This window comes from Salvelinus namaycush, unplaced genomic scaffold, assembly GCF_016432855.1.
Source record: "Salvelinus namaycush isolate Seneca unplaced genomic scaffold, SaNama_1.0 Scaffold348, whole genome shotgun sequence".
Taxonomy (NCBI): domain Eukaryota; kingdom Metazoa; phylum Chordata; class Actinopteri; order Salmoniformes; family Salmonidae; genus Salvelinus; species Salvelinus namaycush.
This window is the reverse complement of record NW_024060430.1, coordinates 7,237-27,715: the sequence shown is the minus strand read 5'-3', so window position 1 is coordinate 27,715 and position 20,479 is coordinate 7,237. Positions and strand designations below refer to the sequence as shown.

At 45.4% G+C, this 20,479-nt stretch overlaps 1 protein-coding gene across 1 annotated transcript; it reads right to left on the bottom strand.

Moving 5' to 3' along the window:
* Positions 1–995: 995 nt before the first annotated feature.
* Positions 996–18,554, bottom strand: LOC120040387 (proline-serine-threonine phosphatase-interacting protein 1-like). The gene is made up of 14 exons (XM_038985556.1): positions 18,451–18,554; positions 17,397–17,497; positions 17,166–17,240; positions 13,397–13,431; positions 13,212–13,318; positions 13,042–13,104; positions 7,166–7,264; positions 4,805–4,850; positions 4,517–4,596; positions 2,994–3,092; positions 2,672–2,768; positions 2,344–2,440; positions 1,863–2,094; positions 996–1,550 (listed from the first exon to the last, which is right to left on the bottom strand). Exons 1-14 carry the CDS (start codon positions 18,481–18,483, stop codon positions 1,419–1,421), a joined length of 1,296 nt encoding a protein of 431 aa, XP_038841484.1. The 5' UTR covers positions 18,484–18,554; the 3' UTR covers positions 996–1,418.
* Between the last annotated feature and the right edge of the window lie 1,925 nt (positions 18,555–20,479).

Below are 20,479 nucleotides of genomic sequence, written 5' to 3'. Positions count from 1 at the left end.
CCAATTCCCCTGTGTGAAAAGGTAATTGCCCCCCAACGCTCAGTAACTGTTTGTGCCACCTGTAGCTGCAATGACTGCAACCAAATGCTTCTTGTAGTTGATCAGTCTCACATCGCTGTGGAGGAATGTTGGCCCACTCTTGCATGCAGTACTGCTTTAACTCAGTGACATTTGTGGGTTTTCAAGCATGAACTGCTTGTTTCAAGTCCTATCACAAAATCAAAATTGGGATTAGGTCTGGACTTTGACTAGGCCATTCCAAAACAAAAAAAATGGGGTCCATATCATCCAAAAAGTTGATTCAAGTTTGAAAAAAAGCACATGCATGATCATCAAGACTCTTGAATGTTCTATGGACAGATGAGTCAAAAGTATAACTTTTTGGATGACATGGGTTCCATTATGTCTAGTGAAATCCAAACACTGCATTCTACAGTAAGAGCCTTATACCCACGGTCAAATATGGTGGTAGTGTGATGGTTTGGGGATGCTTTGCTGCCTCAGGACCTGGACGAGTTGACTTAATAGAAGGAACCATGAATTCTGGTCTGTATCAGAATTCTACAGGAGAATGTCAGGCCATCTGTCTGTGAGCTGCATCTGGGTTATGCAGCAAGACAATGATCCAAAACACACAAGTCCACGAGAAAAGAGCTAAAAAGCAACAAATGTGTTTTGGAATGGCCTCGTCAAAGTCCAGATCTAATCCCAATTGAGATGATGTGGCAGGTCTTGAAACGAGAAGTTCATGCTTGAAAACCCACACGTCTGTGAGTTAAAGCAGTTCTGCATGGAAGAGTGGGGCAAAATTCCTCCACAGCGACGTGAGAGACTGATCAATAACTACAGGAAGCTTTTGGTTGGAGTCATTGCAGCTAAATGTGGCACAACTAGTTATTGAGTGTAAGGGGGCAATTACTTTTTCACACAGGGGCATTGGGTGTTGCATAACTTTGTTTATGAAATAAATGAAATAAGTATACAATTGTGGTATTTGTTCACTCAGGATCCCTTCATCTAATATTTGGTTTTGGTTGAAGATCTGATCAAATTCAGTATAAAATTTTTGCAAAAGTAGAGAAAATTTGAAAGGGGACGAATACTTTTTCACAGCACTGTATGTATGCAGTAGGCCTGTTGGGTGAAAAGCCTGACATTCTCTGGTGCAGCATAGCCTAATAGATAATAGGGAACACACAGTTATGTTCCAAGTCAGTTCAGTGAGTCATCTCTACTGCTGGAGAATCTATTACTCCGAAGTCTTGAACGAAGGATCAGAACATCTGAGTAAGAAGCAGAAAGGGGGTCCGCATAGTAAGGTTTTGAAGACTACAGTATGTATGGGTGATTGTGCATGAGTATGTGTGTGTGAATCCGTGTACATGAGTGTGTTCGCGTGCGTGTGTGTGTGACTCTGTCTAGACTTTGGCCAGGTAGGAGCCAGGTACCAGCCCAACCTGTCCGTTTCTCTCCACTGTCCACCAGCCGTCTTCACTCTGTTCTATCACCAACACCACATCCCCTTTAGACACTGACAGCTCATCTGGGTCCTGGGAGCACAGGGAACACATTGTTAGTGACAGAAGTATGAGGCTTTGACTTACTGTATGGCTCATATACAGTACATACATACAGTATAATACAGAGCAGTGGAAAAGTTTATGTAAACATGATCCATCAATATCTCAACTAGTTACATGCATACACGGTTACATGACACATATAACCGTGTATGCAGATTTCACCTGTAACTTGACACCTGTAACTGTGTGTGCAGGTTTCACCTGTAACTTGACACCTGTAACTGTGTGTGCAGGTTTCACCTGTAACTTGACACCTGTAACTGTGTGTGCAGGTTTCACCTGTGCAGAGTAGTCATAGAACACCATGAAGGTATCATCATCATCATCCTCATTGGTTGTCACTGCAGGCAGGGCCGCTGCAGCTGCAGACTGGAAGCCAGGTATGGATGCATACACTCCATCTGAACTCTCAGGCACTGTTTGACCAACAGGTGGCGCCGCTGGCTCGGAAGTTGAACCCTCACTGATACTCATCTTTGAACCAGAGTTTCGTGGCAGAATATTGGAGAATCTGCACAAATATTTTTCATGTCACATTCTCAAATATATATGAATGTGTTGATGATGTATAGCTATGAGAATGTAGTGATACAATGTCCATATTAGAATTCCTATGCATTCAACTGTTATTCCAGTGTTACAAAGTGATAGAGCTTGTTTCGCAGAAACACTATGGGGTGGTTTCCTGGACACAATTTAGCCTACTCCTCGATTGTCTTCAGGAAACTGCCCCTACGAGTCCCAAGTTCTGCTAACTGACCTTTTCCTGACCCCTCCCCCTCCAAAGCGAGTGCTGCCGTTGTTGTCGCCCGTTGGCGATGGCTCCCTCTCATAGTAGTTCTCAAACACAACGGGGTCTAGAGAGAAGAGGATGGAAGTCCACAGAAATTAAGCATAGGCAATAGAGGTGTATTGCGTATAATATTTCAAATGGCAAATGTTATTCAGAGGAACTGTTACACTTGAAAAGCAGAGACACACACAGTACAAACCCGTTACAATTACTTTAAGAAGTGTTCGCCATTGGTGCCAATGTTGACAGCAACCCTGGCCCTTCACGCTCTGTCCTGTATTCAGTGAGCTCTTACCTGGTGGACTTGAACCTGTTGTCTTCATCTCTATGAAACAGTTGTTATCTGCTGTGATGTCACATGTCTCCAGAATATTCCTCACCTCCTCGTAAAACTGCAAAAAAACATTTATCATATTCATGCTCAGTCTTCAAAGAAGCTTCATTGATTTAAAATTGTTCTGGTTGACAAATAGGATCCATTTCGGTTGATCATCAGATACATTGCATGTTAGGCAGTATAGTACTGGTACTAATAGAGTTTAATGTAGACAGTAGTTCATGGACCCATCCATAATCCATTTGCTTATCATCTGAAGTGTGGTCATTGTTGAGCTCACCTCGTCGTCTTTGACACATTGCACAGAGAAGTGATTACAGTGGTCCCAGAGGGCACACCTCAGGATAGTGATGCGGTCCACCTCCTGCTGCTGAAACACCTGTAACAGCAGAGACACACATACAGTACAAACCCTTAATCATCTATCCCTATATATACACACTGAACAAAAATATAAATGTAACGTAAAGTGTTGGTCCCATGTTTCATGAGATCCCAGAAATGTTCCATACACACAAAAAAACATATTCCTCTCAAATTCTGAGCACAAATATGTTAACATCCCTGTTAGTGAGCATTTCTCCTTTGCCAAGATAATCCATCAACCTGACAGGTGTGGCATATCAAGAAGCTGATTAAACAGCATGCTCATTACATAGGTGCACTTTGTGCTGGGGACAATAAAAGGCCACTCTAAAACATGTAGTTTTGTCACACAACACAATGCCACAGATGTCTCAAGTTTTGAGGGAGCGTGCAATTGGCATGCTGCCTGCAGGAATGTCCACCAGAACTGTTACCAGAAAAGTGAATGTACATTTATCTATCGTAAGCCACCTCCAACGTCGTTTTAGAGAACTAGGCAGTACGTCCAACCGGCCTCACAACCGCAGACAACGTGTATGCTGTCATGAGGGCGAGCGGTTTGCTGATGTCAACGTTGTGAACAGAGTGCCTCATGTTGGCGGTGGGGTTATGGTATGGGCAGGAATAAGCTACAGACAACGAATGCAATTGCAATTTGAATGCACAAAAATACCGTGACGAGATCCTGAGGCCCATTTTTTTAAAGATATCTGTGACCAACAGATGCATATCTGTATTCGCAGTCATGTGAAATCCATAGATTAGTGCCTAATAAATTTATTTAAATTGACTGATTTCCTAATATGAACTGTAACTCCGTAAAATAAATGAAATTGTTGCATGTTACGTTTATATTTTTGTTAAGTAATCAATCTGTCTCAAAAGCGATTGCATACATTAAGGAGGCTAACCAGGCGTAACCAGGCTCTAAATATCTTTACAAGCTACTGTAATAGCTGAATCATCAGGCCTACCTGCTCAATCGGTAACGTTCAATATTGTGCTTTGAGAGGCATAGACTACACTGTTAGAACAAAAAGGTGCTATCTAGAACCTAAAAGGGTTCTTCGGCTGACCTCATAGGATAACCTTTTTTGGTTCCGTGTAGAACTTTCTGTGTAAAGGGTTCTACATGGAACCAAAAAGGGTTCTACCTAGAACCAAAAAGGCATCTTCAAAGGGTTCTCCTACAGGGAAAGCCAAAGAACCCTTTTAGGTTCTAGATAGCACCATTTTGTTCTAACAGTGTAGTCTATTCTGGATGTATGTACATAAGCCACAGGGGGGTGTTATACTGAGAAATATAGGCCTACTCAGACATACTGCGGAAAGGGGGCGTGGTGTGGTGTGCTGTTGTGTGAGGTCGTAGTTGGGCTAGTAACAGTTGTGGGTGGGTGCAATGTGAAAAGTTGTTGCTGTGTAACAGAGAGCTCTAACCTCACACGTGCTCTTGTGTGTTCCCTCCCAGTCCTGACGAACTCTCTCCAGCTGCTCTACGTTCAACATGTATTGTTTCTCTGTACAGGTGGAGCACAATAGAGGTTAGGGAATACTTTACTAAAGCAGTCTTCTTTACTTGGATTACAATAATAAATACATGTTTTTTAAATAATCAGATCAATGATAATAAATTCGTAATGGATTTACAGATTCATTGATTCATTCATCCATTGATATTATCACCAACAAAGAAAAGTACAGTATATTGTATGGTATGATTCAGACCTGCTTCAGTGACGGCTTGTCTGCATTGCTTGGCCTTGTGTTGTACCTGAAAAAGACAGCAGTAGAGGAACTGGTCATGCTCTGAATCAAAACGTGACTGCTAAACAAAAAAATAGAAGAGACAGTTCTCCTTTAGAAGAAAATATCAGGATGTGTTCTCTTTACTCTCCAGACTCTCTGTTCCTCTACAGACCTCCATTTTCAGAACGCACACAGAACAAACATTTCTAATAAATGAATAACTCAATTCCAGGAATTGCCATCATTTCATTGGACATTCAATTGTAAATGCCTTGCATTATAACCAACTCATAGACTCACAGAACCAGTCTAGTTTACAGAAAAAAAAGAAAAAAAGAGGTGGTAAACTGCTTGCTGGTCGTGGTGAAAACTGTAACACTTCCTATTCTTTCAGTGCATTTTTCTGCAAAAGGTGGATGAACTGTTGGGAAAAAGACAAAAGTGGGTAGACTGTGTTTATTTGCGTTTTCCTCCACCATACCGCTGTTTTACTTGTAGTAGGAAAACAGTAACAAAGGGAACTGTTTCATAGCCTTCTCTGATACTGAGAAATTGAGTTGCAGTAGCACAACAATAACTACAGCGCTTTCGCGAAAGTATTCAGACTTTTTGTTACGTTACAGCCTTATTCTAAAATGTATTAAATCGTTTTTTTTGTGTCATCAATCTACACCCAATACCCCATAATGACAAAGCAAAACAGGTTTTTACACTTTTTTGAAAATGTATAAAAAAAAAAAAAAAATGGAAATATTACATTTACATTACTATTCAGACCCTTTACTCAGGACTTTGTTGCAGCACCTTTGGTAGTGATCACAGACTCAGACTCTTCTTGGGTATAATGCTACAAGCTTGGCACACCTGTATTTGGAGAGTTTCTCCCATTCTTCTCTGCAGATCCTTTCAAGCTCTGTCAGGTTGGATGGGGAGCGTCGCTGTACAGCTATTTCCAGGTCTCTCCAGAGATGTTCGATTGGGTTCAATTCCGGGCTCTGGCTGGGCCACTCAAGAACATTCAGAGACTTGTCCCAAAGCCACTCCTGCATTATCTTGGCTGTGGGCTTAGGGTTGTCCTGTTCGAAGGTGAACCTTTGCCCCAGTCTGAGGTCCTGAGCACTCTGGAGCAGGTTATCATCAAGTATCTCTCTGTACTTTGCTCCGTTCATCTTTCCCTCGATCCTGACTAGTCTCCCAGTCCCTGCTGCTGAAAAACATCCCCACAGCATGATGCTGCCACCACCCTGCTTCATTGTAGGGATGGTGCCAGGATTCCTCCAGATGTGACGCTTGGCATTCAGGCCAAAGAGTTCAATCTTGTTTTCATCAGACCAGAGAATCTTGTTGAATCTTGTTTTTCATGGTCTGAGAGTCCTTTAGGTGGCTTTTGGCAAACTCCAAGTGGGCTGTCATGTGCCTTTTACTGAGGAGTGGCTTCTGTCTGGCCACTCTACCATAAAGGCCTGCTTGGTGGAGTGCTACAGAGCTGGTTGTCCTTCTGGAAGGTTCTCCCATCTCCACAGAGAAACTCTGGAGCTCTGTCAGCGTGACCATCGGGTTCTTGGTCACCTCCCTGACCAAGGCCTTTCTCCCCCGATTGCTCAGTTTGACTGGGCGGCCAACTCTAGGAAGAGTCTTGGTGGTTCCAAACTTCTTCCATTTAAGAATGATGGAGGCCACTGTGTTCTTGGGGACTGTCAATGCTGCAGAAATGTTTTTGTACCCTTCCCCAGATCTGTGCCTCGACACAATCCTGTCTCAGAGCTCAGAATTCCTTCGACCTCATGGCTTGGTTTTTGCTCTCCAATCTAGTTGTAGGAACATCTCAATGGATGATCAATGGAAACATGATGCACTTGAGCTCAATTTCGAGTCTCATAGCAAAGGGTCTGAATACTTATGTAAATAAGGTATTTCTATTTTTATTTTTAATACATTTGCAAACATTTTATGAAAACCTGTTTTCGCTTTGTCATTATGGGTTATTGTGTAGAGACTGATGAGTAAAAAATATAATTTAATCAATTTTAGAATAAGGCTGTAACGTAACTAAATGTGGAAAAAGTGAAGTGGTCTGAATACTTTCTGAATGCACTGAATAACTAGGTGTATTACATGTGTATAATTGCAGGGTTGGCACTGGTGTTACCTTCTCAGACTGGTTTGGTGTTGTGGCTGTGTGTGTGTAATTCCAGGTATGGGGGATTACAATACTTTCTCAGACTGCTTGGGGGCTGTGTGTTTGTATAGTTCCAGGGTTTGGGGAGGTGGTGTTACCTTCTCAGACTGCTTGGAGGCTGTGTGTTTGTATAGTTCCAGGGTTTGGGGAGGTGGTGTTACCTTCTCAGACTGTTTTGGTGTTGTGGCTGTGGTGCTCCTGTCAGCAAGCTGCTCTGCCTCGTCTGCTTCTTTACATTTCTGCTCATAGGACTTCTTAGACTGGAGATGGACAGAAGAGACATTCAGGGAATCATCATTGAAGCAGCCACAGTGGTCTGTGGTGTCATGTTTTATGTAACAATCAATAAAACCTGTAGCAATGTTGGATATCTGTAAAACTGTATGCAACTGTATGCAACTGTATGCAATGTCAAAATGGCGAATGGTGCAGTCCTCACTTAGCAGTTTAAGCATACATTTAGGTCAATATGTATTTCTGGCTTCAGATTGGTTGTTTCTTGTACAGGATAATCAGTCTTCACTGCTTTAGCTCCATTTATGCCACTCTGCCATTGGCTCTTGTCACTTGTCTCACCACAGAGTAGCCTAATGATGTAGCTTATCTATTCGGTATGTAAATGCTCGCATAGAGAATAGGGTTATACAGTGCCTTCGGAAAGTATTCAGACCCCTTGACTTTTTCAACATTTTGTTGCGTTACATCATTATTCTAAAATGTATTAAATAAAAAATGTAATCCTCAGCAATCTACACACAATACCCCATAATTACAAAGTGAAATCATGTTTGTAGATTTTTTTGTAAATGTATTAAAATAAAAAACAGTATTCAGACGCTTTGCTATGAGACTTGAAATTGAGCTCAGGTGCATCCTGTTTCCACTGATCATCTTTGAGATGTTTCTACCACTTGATTGGAGTCCACCTGTAGTACATTCAATTGATTGGATATGAGTTGTAAAGGCACACACCTGTCAAATAAGGTCCTACAGTTGACAGTGTATGTCAGAGCAAAAACCAAGCCATGAGGTTGAAGGAATTGTCTGTAGAGTTCTGAGACAGGATTGTGTCGAGGCACAGATCTGGGGAAGGGTACAAAAATATTTCCGCAACATTAAAGGTCCCCAAGAACATAGTGGCCTCCATCATTCTGAAATGGAAGAAGTTTGGACACTAAGACTCTTCATAGAGCTGGCCGCTCAGCCAATCGGGGGAGAAAGGCCTTGATGAAAACCTGCTCCAGAGTGCTCAGGACCTCAGACTGGGGTGAAGGTTCACCTTGCAACAAGACAACGACCCTAAGCACACAGCCAAGACAACGCAGGAGTGGCTTTGGGACAAGGCTCTGAATGTCCTTGAGTGGCCCAGCCAGAGCCCGGACATGTACCCGATCGAACATCTCTGGAGACACCAGAAAATAGCTGTGCAGGGACGCTCCCCATCCAACCTGACAGAGCAATTAGCCGGCTGGCTAAAACCAGGCACTTTTATTGAAACATTGATTAATGTGCACTGTCCCTGTAAAAAGAAATAAACTCAAACTCCCCATCCAACCTGACAGAGCTTGAGAGGATCTGCTGAGAAGAATGGGAAAAACTCCCCAAATACAGGTGTGCCAAGCGTCATACCCAAGAATACTCAAGGCTGTAATCGCTGCCAAAGGTTCTTCAACAAAATAATGAGTAAATGGACTAAATACTTATGTGAATGTAATATTTCAGTTTTTTATTTTTAATACATTTGCAAAAATGTGTAAAAAACGTTTTTTTCTTTGTCATTATGGGGTATTGTGTGTAGATTGATGAGGGAAAGAAAACAATTTAATCAATTTTAGAAGTCAAGGGGTCTGAATACTTTCCGAAGGCACTGTATACAGGGTGTTATACAGGGTGTAAGTATGATACTTACAAAAATAGGCTCAAGTTTATGTATATTTGATGTGAGGAGATGTGATATGTGGACAATATACCACAGCTAAGGACAGTTCTTACCCTCTACACAACGCGGAGTGCCTGGAATACAGCCCCTTAACTGTGATATATTGACCATATACCACAAACCCCCGAGGTGCCTTATTAATATTTTATAAACTGGTTACCAACGTAATTAGACCACAAAAAATACATGTTTTTGTCATACCCGTAGTATACGGTTTGATATACCAGCCATCAGGGCTCAAATCACCCGGTTTATAATTGAGCATAAATCATGGGACTATGAGAGGTGAGATCCGTATTGATGCAGATCCTACCAGTTCCCCACTATAATATGGCCAAAGTCTGTGGTTGGTGTGTGGGTGTGTGTGTCTATACTTTGTTTCCTACCCTCTTCCTCTTGCAGAATTGCACTGTGATGTATGTTCTCTCTTGGATAGCTCACCCATCTCTGAGAGGTAGCTAGGTCTACTGGGTGTAATGTCAGCCTTCCTCTTTTCTGGGTATGAAGTCTTACACTGCACTCTAGAAAAACGGGTTCCAAAAGGGTTCTTTGGCTGTCCCCATAGAAGAACCCTTTTTGGTTCCAGCTAGAACCCTTTTGGTTTTCAGGTGGAATCCTTTTGGGTTCAATGTAGAACACTCTGTGGAAAGGGTTCTACATGGAAACCAAAAGGGATCTTCCAGGAACCAATAGGGTTCTTCAAAGGATTCTCATTTTACATTTAAGTCATTTAGCAGACGCTCTTATTCAGAATTACTGGAGCAATTATGGTTAAGTGCTTTGCTCAAGGGCACGTAGGCAGATTTTTCACCTAGTCTGCTCTGAGATTCAAACCACTGACCTTTCAGTTACTGGCCCAATGCTCTTAAATGCTAGACTATGCTAGACCTGCCACCTGTCTCCTATGGGGACATCCGAAGCACCCTTAAATTCTAGATACCTTTTTTTCTAAGCGTGTTGTCACGTTCTGACCATAGTTCTTGTGTGTTTTGCTTGTTTTAGTGTTGGTCAGGACGTGAGCTGGGTGGGCATTCTATGTTGTGTGTCTAGTTTGTCTGTTTCTATGTTTGGCCTAATATGGTTCCCAATCAGAGGCAGGTGTTTTGTGTTGTCTCTGATTGGGAATCATATTTAGGTGGCTTGTTTTGTGTTGGGGATTGTGGGTGGTTGTTTCCTGTCTTTGTGTTTTCTCTGCACCAGATAGGGCTGTATCGGTTTGCCACATTTTGTTATTTTGTATTGTTGTAAGTGTTCACGTTATTCGTAATTAAACATGTTGAGCACTGGCTACGCTGCGTGTTGGTCCGATCCCTGCTACACCTTCTCTTCTCTTGAAGAGGAGGAAGGCTGCCGTTACAGAACCACCCACCAAACTCTGACCAAGCAGCGTGGCTACGGGCAGCAGCAGCAGCAGCGAGTTCAGGAATGGACATGGGAGGACGAGTTGGACGGTAAAGGACCCTGGGCAGAGCCAGAGGAATATCGCCGCCCCAAAGCGGAGCTGGAGGCAGCGAAAGCGGAGAGGCGTCGTTTTGAGGAGCTAGCTCGGCAGCGTGAGCAGGATCTGGGTTATACCACTTGGGAGGAAATAGACAGGTGGTCGATCGACCCAGGGAGAGTGCCGGAGCTCGCCTGGGATTCCATGGAGCAATGTGCAGAGCGATACCGGCGAACGAGGTTAGCACGACGCGGTAGGAAGCCCGAGAAGAAACCCCAAAAATGTATTGGGGGGGGGGGCGGCTAAGGGGAGTGTAGCTGGGTCAAGTAGGAGACTTGAGCCAACTCCCCCTGCTTACCGTAAGGAGCCAAGGATGGAACCAGAGCCGGTGAGGGCGGTATTGGAGGTGAGCGAAGTAGAGACTGTGAAGGATCTAAAGGGGAAATTGGAGGAGAGAGAAATGAGGGATTTGCTGGTTTGGTGCATGAGGCACGACATCTGCCCGACGGAGCGTGTCGGGGATTTGATATCACCTGAATCAGCTCTCCATACTCGTCCTGAGGTGCGGGCTAGCCGTCTGGTGAAGACTGTGCCAGCCTTACGCACCAGGCCTCCTGTGCGCCTCCCTAGCCCTGCACGTCCTGTGCCAGCTCAGCGCACCAGCTCTCCCGTGGCAGCCCCACGTACTAGCTCTCCTGTCATCAGCCCAGTACCACCAGTGCCAACACCACGCACCAGGCTTCCAGTGCGTCTCCAGAGCCCTGTTCCTCCTCCACGCACTCGCCCTGTGGTGCGTGTCTCCAGCCCGGTACCACCAGTTCCGGCACCACGCACCAAGCCTCCTGTGCGTCTCCAGAGCCCTGTACGCACTGTTCCTTCTCCCTGCACTCGCCCTGAGGTGCGTGCCCTCAGCCCGGTACCACCAGTGCCGGTACCACGCACCAGGCTTATAGTGCGCCTCGAGAGTCCAGTGTGCCCTGTTCCTGCTCCCCGCACTAGCCTTGAGGTGCGTGTCTACAAACCGGTACCACCAGTTCCGGCACCACGCACCAGGCCTACTGTGCGCCTCAGCAGGTCAGAGTCGGCCGTCTTCCCAGCGCCGCCTGCACTGCCCGTCTGCCCAGCGCCGCCTGCGCTGTCCGTCTGCCCAGCGCCGTCTGAGCTGCCCGTCTGCCCAGCGCCGTCTGAGCTGCCCGTCTGCCCAGCACCATCTGAGCTGCCCGCCTGCCCAGCGCCATCTGAGCTGCCTACCTGCTCAGCGCCATCTGAGCTGCCTGCCTGCCCAGCGCCATCTGAGCTGCCTGCCTGCCCAGCGCCATCTGAGCTGCCTGCCTGCCCAGCACCATCTGAGCTGCCTGCCTGCCCAGCGCCATCTGAGCCGTCCGTCTGTCCCGAGCCGTTAGAGCCGTCCGTCTGTCCCGAGCCGTCAGAGCCGCCCGTCTGTCCCGAGCCGTCAGAGCCGCCCGCCAGTCAGGAGCCGCCAGAGCCGCCCGCCAGTCAGGAGCCGCCAGAGCCGCCCGCCAGTCAGGAGCAGCCAGAGCCGCCCGCCAGTCAGGAGCTGCCAGAGCCGCCAGCCAGTCAGGAGCTGCCAGAGCCGCCAGCCAGTCAGGAGCTGCCAGAGCCGCCAGCCAGTCAGGAGCTGCCAGAGCCGCCAGTCAGTCAGGAGCTGCCAGAGCCGCCCGCCAGTCATGAGCTGCCTTCCAGTCATGAGCTGCCTTCCAGTCATGAGCTGCCCTCCAGTCATGAGCTGCCCTCCAGTCATGAGCTGCCCTCCAGTCATGAGCTGCCCTCCAGTCATGAGCTGCCCTCCAGTCCGGAGCTGCCATTCAGTCCGGAGCTGCCATTTGTCCGGAGCTACCTCTCTGTCCTGAGCTACCTCTCTGTCCTGAGCTACCTCTCTGTCCTAAGCTACCTCTCGGTCCGGAGCTATCTCCTCAGTCTGATGGGGCCCTTTGTGAGGGTTCCTAGGCCAAGGTCGGCGGCGAGGGTCGCCACTCAAAGGACGCTAAGGAGGGGGACAAAGACAATGGTGGAGTGGTGTCCTCGTCCAGCGCCGGAGCCGCCACCGCGGACAGATGCCCACCCAGACCCTCCCCTAGAGTTTTAGGGGGTGCGTTCGGAGTCCGCACCTCAGGAGGGGGGTACTGTCATGTTCTGACCATAGTTCTTGTGTGTTTTGCTTGTTTTAGTGTTGGTCAGGACGTGAGCTGGGTGGGCATTCTATGTTGTGTGTCTAGTTTGTCTGTTTCTATGTTTGGCCTAATATGGTTCCCAATCAGAGGCAGGTGTTTTGTGTTGTCTCTGATTGGGAATCATATTTAGGTGGCTTGTTTTGTGTTGGGGATTGTGGGTGGTTGTTTCCTGTCTTTGTGTTTTCTCTGCACCAGATAGGGCTGTATCGGTTTGCCACATTTTGTTATTTTGTATTGTTGTAAGTGTTCACGTTATTTGTAATTAAACATGTTGAGCACTGGCTACGCTGCGTGTTGGTCCGATCCCTGCTACACCTTCTCTTCTCTTGAAGAGGAGGAAGGCTGCCGTTACACGTGTGTATAAAGTCCCACTTTCAGACTGTTGTATTACCCTCTGTGTATGTACCTCTGTACTTAAGCTGACTTACTAAGTAAGCATGTAATTCCCTGAGTAAATAGTATGCCTACCTCCATGGTCTTCTTGTATAAGGACACCTTCATCTTCTGAACTTTCTCCATAATCCCCTCAAACTGAACGAGGATAAACAACATGGTTGAAATTTACTGGCACCTCATAAATACAGCTTTTCAAAATGTATTTTCAAAATGAAATAAGCACTCAATAACACATTTCAAACCTTTTTCCTCTGTTCTTTCTGCCGCTCTCTGAATATTTCCATCTTCTTGATCTCTTCCCGTAACATTCCGGATAGCTGGATATGCAGATTCCCGATGTTTTCAATTTCTGTCAAAGAAAACTGTTATTTCAGTAAACTGTCATTGGGCTTTGTTGTGAGAGATGCAGTAGACAGGATAAACTTACGTGTTTTAAGTTGATCAAAGGAGGCTTTCAGAGTGCTGAAAAAATAGGAATGATGCATTTATCAATAACAGGTAGTGTAGCATACTAAATACTAGTTAAACCCAGTATGCATAAACAGATTGCCAAATCACTGCATTCAACTGTATCTAGATAGCAATGACTTGTCATGGTTCCACCTGTCACCAGAGGGCAGCAGAGACCGTCCTAGAGACATTAACGACACTCTGGTGTGTCCAATTTTTTCATTATGATTTCCCTGTTAAAAGAGGTGTGTTTTCTGTTGTCCTTGAATTGTTTACCGTGTGCCTTCGTTTCCTGAGTGAGTTTTTGGGACTTAGTGTTTGTTGTTTTTTCATGTGTACTGTGATCCTGCGGCTACCGTTTCTCAGTAAAGTAAAGTATGTTTATCCTTAACCACTGATTCCTCGTCTGGTCTCTTCTCTGCACCTGGGTCCAACCTTACCACGTCACAGCAAGCTTCTGCACCAAACATGGACCCAGCAGAGATCAGTTAGATCAAGAATGTTGAGGAGCACTGCTGGGGCCGCAGCAAGAACAACTCTCCCAAATATCAGAGACCCTCCGGGCACTTACCAACTCCCTCCAACCACAGTCCAACCTCAACCCAAGAGGGGCCAATGTCCAAGTCTCATCGCCCAGTGCTACAGATGTCGCCGTAGTTCCTCCAGGGAACCTGCACCGGGAACCCAAGATCCCAGCCCCCGAGCGGTATGACGGCCACCCGGGAGGATGCATGGGGTTCCTTCCTCATTCAGTGTTCTCTGGTGTTTGAGCTACACTCCTCCTCGTTCCACACTGATCGGCCATGATCGCCTACATCATCTCGCAATCAGGATCGACAACCGCCTCGAATGCGTGAAACAGCGCCTTTTTGACTCCACCCCAGTATCTCGGTTTCCTGAGCACCTTAAGCCCGCCAAATCCAGAATTGAGGAGCCCATGCAGCTGGGACCCACACGTCTGAGTCCACAGGTGCGTGAAAGGCGCATTCGCGACGGCTCTACTGCGCGACGCCTCTACTGCGGAGGTCTCGGCCATCTCCGTGCTACATGTCCAGAGCTGACGGGAAACGCCAGGGCTTGCCAGGACAACGGGAGACCCTGACGAGCTGTGCAGCTACCTCTCAGTCACCGTCTGTCACTACTCGCAACCCTCCACTGGGACAACCGTCAGCACCAGATTCAAGCCTTCGTGGACTCCGGGGCCACAGATAATTTTATTGATCAGGACTTCACCAGATAATTACCAATCACCTGCGTGAAGTGTCCCATCCCTCTGCAGATTCAAGCCCTCGATGGATGGCCCATTTGCTCCGGTCAGGTGGAATATCAGACCAAGCCCATTCTACTGCAGGCTGGGGTGAAACACTCAGACTCTTAGTTTTGATCACTGCTCCCTAGAAACCCCCTTATCCTAGGGTACCCATGGCTAGCACTACATAACCCACTATTCTTCTGGTCCACGGGACACCTACTAGAATGGGGTAAGGACTGCCAGACTAAATGTCTAAGACCCCCACCAAGAGCCTCGCCATGTCCTCCTGCATCCATTGAAGTCCAAGACTTCTCCGCTCTCCCTCCTGAATACTTCGACCTTCCGGAGGCCTGCAGTAAGAGGTAAGCTGCCACCCTTCTTCCACATCGTTCATACGACTGTGCCATAGGACTCCTACCCGGCTCCACACCTACCCAGGGCCGTCTGTACTATCTCTCAACCCCTGAAGCAGCAGTCATGGACAATTACATCCGGGAGTCGCTGGAGGCAGGTTTCATTAGCCCCTCTACATCCCTAGCTGGTGCAGGTTTCTTCGTGGGTTAGAAGGATGGAGACCTGCGTCCTCGCATCGATTACAGAGGGTTGAACTGGATTACGATCAAGAATCGTTACCCCCTACCCCTGATGTACGCCGTCTTGGAGTTGGCCCAATTCTTCACCCAACTGGACCTCCGCAACCCTTAAAATCTGTTGAGAATCAGGGAGATGAGTGGAAAACTGCCTTTAACACCCCTAGTGGACACTATGAGTATTTAATCATGCCCTTTGGATTATCGAACTCACTGGCAGTCTTTCAAGCATTGATCAATGACACTCGAATCGGTTTCTCTTTGTTTACCTCAACGACATCCTGATCTCGTCCAAAACCCTTCCAGAACACATACTGCACGTCCCCAAGTCCTGAGATGCCTCCTGCAGAGCCAACTATATGTCAAGATGGAGAAGTGTGAGTTCCACGTATCACAAGTTTCCTTCCTGGGTCACATTATCTCTACCACAGGCATCCAAATGGACCCCAAAAGGTTGAGGCGGTCGCCGACTGGCCCCGTCCCACCTCACTCAAGCAGGTCCAGCGGTTCCTCGGGTTAAACAATTTATACAGATGTTTTATATGCAACTTTGGTGCAGTGGCAGCGCCTCTCTCGGTCCAAACCCGCATGTCAATTTGCCCAGCGTCGTCCGGGTTTGGCCGGGGTAGGCCGTCATTGTAAATAAGAATTTGTTCTTAACTGACTTGCCTAGTTAAATAAAGGTTACATAATTTCTTTAAATTCCCAGACCCGTTTTTGCTAGACTCCCGAGGTTGACAGGGCATTCATAGAGCTCAAGGGATGTTTCACCTCTGGACCCATCCTCGTTCATCCTGATCCTACTCGGCCCTTTGTGGTAGAGGTGGACGCCTCGGACACCGGAGCAGGGGCGGTCCTTTCACAAGGGAACGAGGAGGACAAGAAACTGCACCCATTCACCTTTCTCTCCAAGTGGTTCTCGCCAGCGGAACGCAACTACGATGTAGGCAACTGTGAGCTCTTGGCAGTTAAGTGGGCCCTTAAGAACTTGGTCTCCATTCAAGAGGTTGAACGCTCGCCAGGCTAGGTGGGCTCTGTTTTTTTTAACAGGTTCGATTTCACACTAGCCTGTCGCCCGGGATCCAAGAATCAGAAAGCAGGCGCCCTGTCCCACCAACACGATACCTCTAACTAGGAGAGGGACTCCGGGCCCATCATCCCCAGCTCCCGCATTGTGGAATCTGTGATATGGAGTATTGAGACCACGGTCCGACAAGCCCAGACACGAGAACCTGACCCAAGGCGATAATGATTTCCCTGTTAAGAGGTGTGTTTTCTGTTGTCCTTTGCAGAAGCTTGAATTGTTTACTGTGTGCGTTTGTTTCCTGAGTGAGTTTTCAAGACGTAGTGTTTGTTGTTTCAAGTGTACTGTGATCCTGCGGCTCAGTAAATTATTATGTTTATCCTTAACCACTGATTCCTCGTCTGGTCTCTTCTCTGCGTCCAACTTTACCATGTCACATGACTGGCTTATTAGCAATGGTGTAAAGACTAACTGTGCAAACAGGAAACTGGATTGAGGATGCACACACACACACACATTTTCTCTCTCTCTCTCTGGTGGCAATGATTCCACGAGGGCTAGTATGTGTGACTTAATGGCATTGTGTGCCACTACTGAACCCTGACTCTATCATTTATATTTTAAAAATACCACTATTATTCTATTGACTACCTATTATATTGCCTGTGAAGTGGTTGTGGCATATTAGCAGGCGCGCCACGCCAGGTTATGGCAAATTATTTAAAGAAAAAAAAAGAACATTACATTTGATTTGGGCCAACGTCCCCCCCAATGTTATTTGTATCTGTTATGACAGCACTTGGCTAACTTATGCATAGTAGGTATTATGGAAATTGTCCAAACATATCATCTCTATATATGTACGTAACCAGCCATTTACCTGATCTCTGTCTGCCCCCCAGCTTTACGTGCTATTGTCACCAGATCCTTCCCATACCTCTCTTCTGCCATGGCCCTGTAGACAGACAAACAGGCAGACTTAAAAGTGCTGTGTTTTGTAGAGTGTAGACCAATCTGAGTTGTATGAACATTCCGATTCAGTGTGCAATCACTGCTGACCATCCCTGCGTGCATTTTGTATGAAGTTTTAATGACGTCAGAGAAACCCTACCTCATCTTCAGCAGTTCCTCCACATCTTTGCACATCCGCCTGCCATCACATAGTCTCTGAATCAGAACCTCATAGCCCAGATGATTAGTGAAATCAACTCCCTACAGAGAGAGAAAGAGATGTGTTGTAATCCAGTTACACAACAATAGTTACAAAATAAACGTTTGACTCAAACTGCCCTGTGGTTTTTCTCTGTATTTAGTGGCACATACTGAACAGTTAGATTCCACAGAAGTTGGAACTTGTTTAGGGATTGGTTCCCATAGAAGGGGGTCTAGTGTCTTTACAACATGGTATATGAACCTGGTGAAATCCCCAAAGCATTTAAAATTAATATTACGTTTCACTGAAATGTGCATTGCGTCATAAAAACTTGTTACAGTACTTACAAACAACAGACAATATAGTCAGAGGACTGTCCAGAGGACCATAGAATATTAACTTTGAACAACCTTTAGTTACAGACAGGATAATAGAAACCCATGTATGTTCTCTTTCATGTCTGAAGATGACAGGAAGATTATCAACTGTTGCCTTGGATGCAAATCTATCTGGACAATGAGAGGGCTAAATTCATAACCACCGTGAGCAGGAAGGGAGCCATAGCAACCAACGCCTCAGGGAACACCTGTGCAAAAACACTCTGATACCTCACAAGTTGAACAGAATATAACAGATTAAAATGTGGAAATTGTGGTGAAAGCACAGTGCATATCCTACAGTGCATATCTAAGGGGTTAGCAGTAAGAATTGAACCCAGACCTTTCCAGCTTTCCCACAGCACTCAGTTCAGTTCCAAATTTCATTGGCATGTTATTACTGTGGACATCATATTCTGACAGACAATTGTCACATTTTAGAAACCTTATTCTGTTTGCTTTAAAAGGCTCACTACACTTTCAAGTCTGTAAATGGTTGAGAATGAACAAAATACTAATATTTCTGGATAGAGAGATTTTAAATGAGTTATCAGTAGACTATCTAGTTATATCTAGTTACACACACACCAACGCAGGACATCAAGAGACAATGGTAGCAGACTGAGTGAACTTACCCAAAAGGCATCTTTAAACAGCAAGGGAGTCATTCTGTGTTACACATGTACTTCCTCAAAGTTTAATGTTAATATCCTCTTTATCAACTTTTACAAAAAACATAAACCACTTAAGTTTAACAGATTCCTTATTGAGATAAAAAAAAAAAGTATATATATATACAGTATATATATGTAGGACAACTCCAGAATGCCTCAGCTGTTATAACTGCAATATCACTGTTGAACTTTGAATTGGGCTTGAATGAGGAAGAAGTACCCTGTGATGTCACTATCCACAGACACAGCCTCTTGCTGAGATATGTAGATAACTACAGTTTTGATTATTATTTGAATAATAGATCATATAGAATTTCAGCCCTAAAACGGATTCACAGACTATATTGGGCACAGATTGTGCCCTTGTTCATGAAGAATAGCCATTGATTTGATTATATCCAGGGTGTATCACATCTGGCCGTGATCGGATTTCCATAGGGCGGCGCACAATTGGCCCAGCGTCGTCCGGGTTTGGCCAGGTTAGACCGTCATTGTAAATAATAATTTGTTCTAAATTAAATTACTTGCCTAGTTAAATAAAGGTTAGAAATACATTAAAATGTATTATAAATAATATCTGTAAAAATATAGTTTTTTATTTATGTTTAATCATATGTTTGACATGCCTACACAGTACGTGCTTTCTAATTACTGCTGCTTGTAAAAAGCCATCATATCCACCTGTGAACATCAGACAACTAACTGAACTTTAACAGCTAACACATACTGACCTCTAGTGGTTTAGTCAGGGAGATACATAAACCATCAACTTGAAAGTTGAAACAACGTAGCAGCACATCTTTAAACATTAGGCCTACATGTTGTGGTTAAATATTCAAGTTCTTGAAAAGGACCATGCAGGTAAAATGCCATCAACGGGACGGGAGGTAAACCAAGAGGCAGAATGATGTCGAGGTTCGATCCAAGAATTGAGAGCGTCGATATTTATTTTCTGGTCATCTGATGTGTATTTTTTTCAACTTGCTAAATAGGCTTAGCCTACGCTCGTACCTATGACAAGATGACTGCGTCATCCTTCAGAATGGACATCCCATGGATTGGACATAGTACGTTTGGTACATTTTTCCTTGGCACTGTTCTCAGTGCCGCCACTTGCCCATGAGTATAGGCCTAAGTATCACATTGAGGTACTGGTCCTCATAACTGTTTTTTTTGTTGCATTTATACACTGGAATATGGAGTGTTGTTTTTCTAATTTCGAAGGGACTGCAAATAAACATACTTTATTCAGATTAGGGCTACAATAGATGTATGTTTCACAATATGACCACCAGAGGGAGACACAGACCTTTTCTGATCTCCTCATGGCACTAAGCATTAACCGACAATAAAATACTGTATAGGTCCACCAAATCCCACGAGACCGAAAATCGACCCAAAACCTAAATCTCAGTTTTATGTCGAAATTGTGCCCTGGGCATGTGTGACTGAGGACATGGTAACACATGGATGAACAAACACATGAAAGCCTATTGATTTTCAGAGTGAGAAAGGATGGCTGTGTGGTGTCTCAGTCTCTCACTGTCCTCCTGATCAATAAGATGTGTGAAAATCCGAAGGTTCTCTCTCTCTCTTAGTAGGGGAATCACCTAGTTACTATTATCTACCCAGAGAGAGAGAGACAGGTTACAGAGGGCATTCCCATCAATACAGACAGTTCCACACTAGAATTATAGCACTCTGTCTGACAAAACGATAGGCCTGAGGTATTGGGCTTGCAAGTTAACATTTTCAACTACTCTGTATTGTTTGTCATCAACTAATTTATTACCAATAATACCATCGGACCCTAAATAATCCCAAGGGTTTTAGGGATGGAGCTTTGCCTCTTCTCTACACTCTTCGAAAAAAAGGTGAATTCTAGAACCTTAAAGGGTTATTCGGCTGTCCCCATAGGACAAGAGGGGGCAAAGTATGGCCTGCGGGCCGTATCCGGCCCGATGGGCACTTCAATCCGGCCCGCGAGACA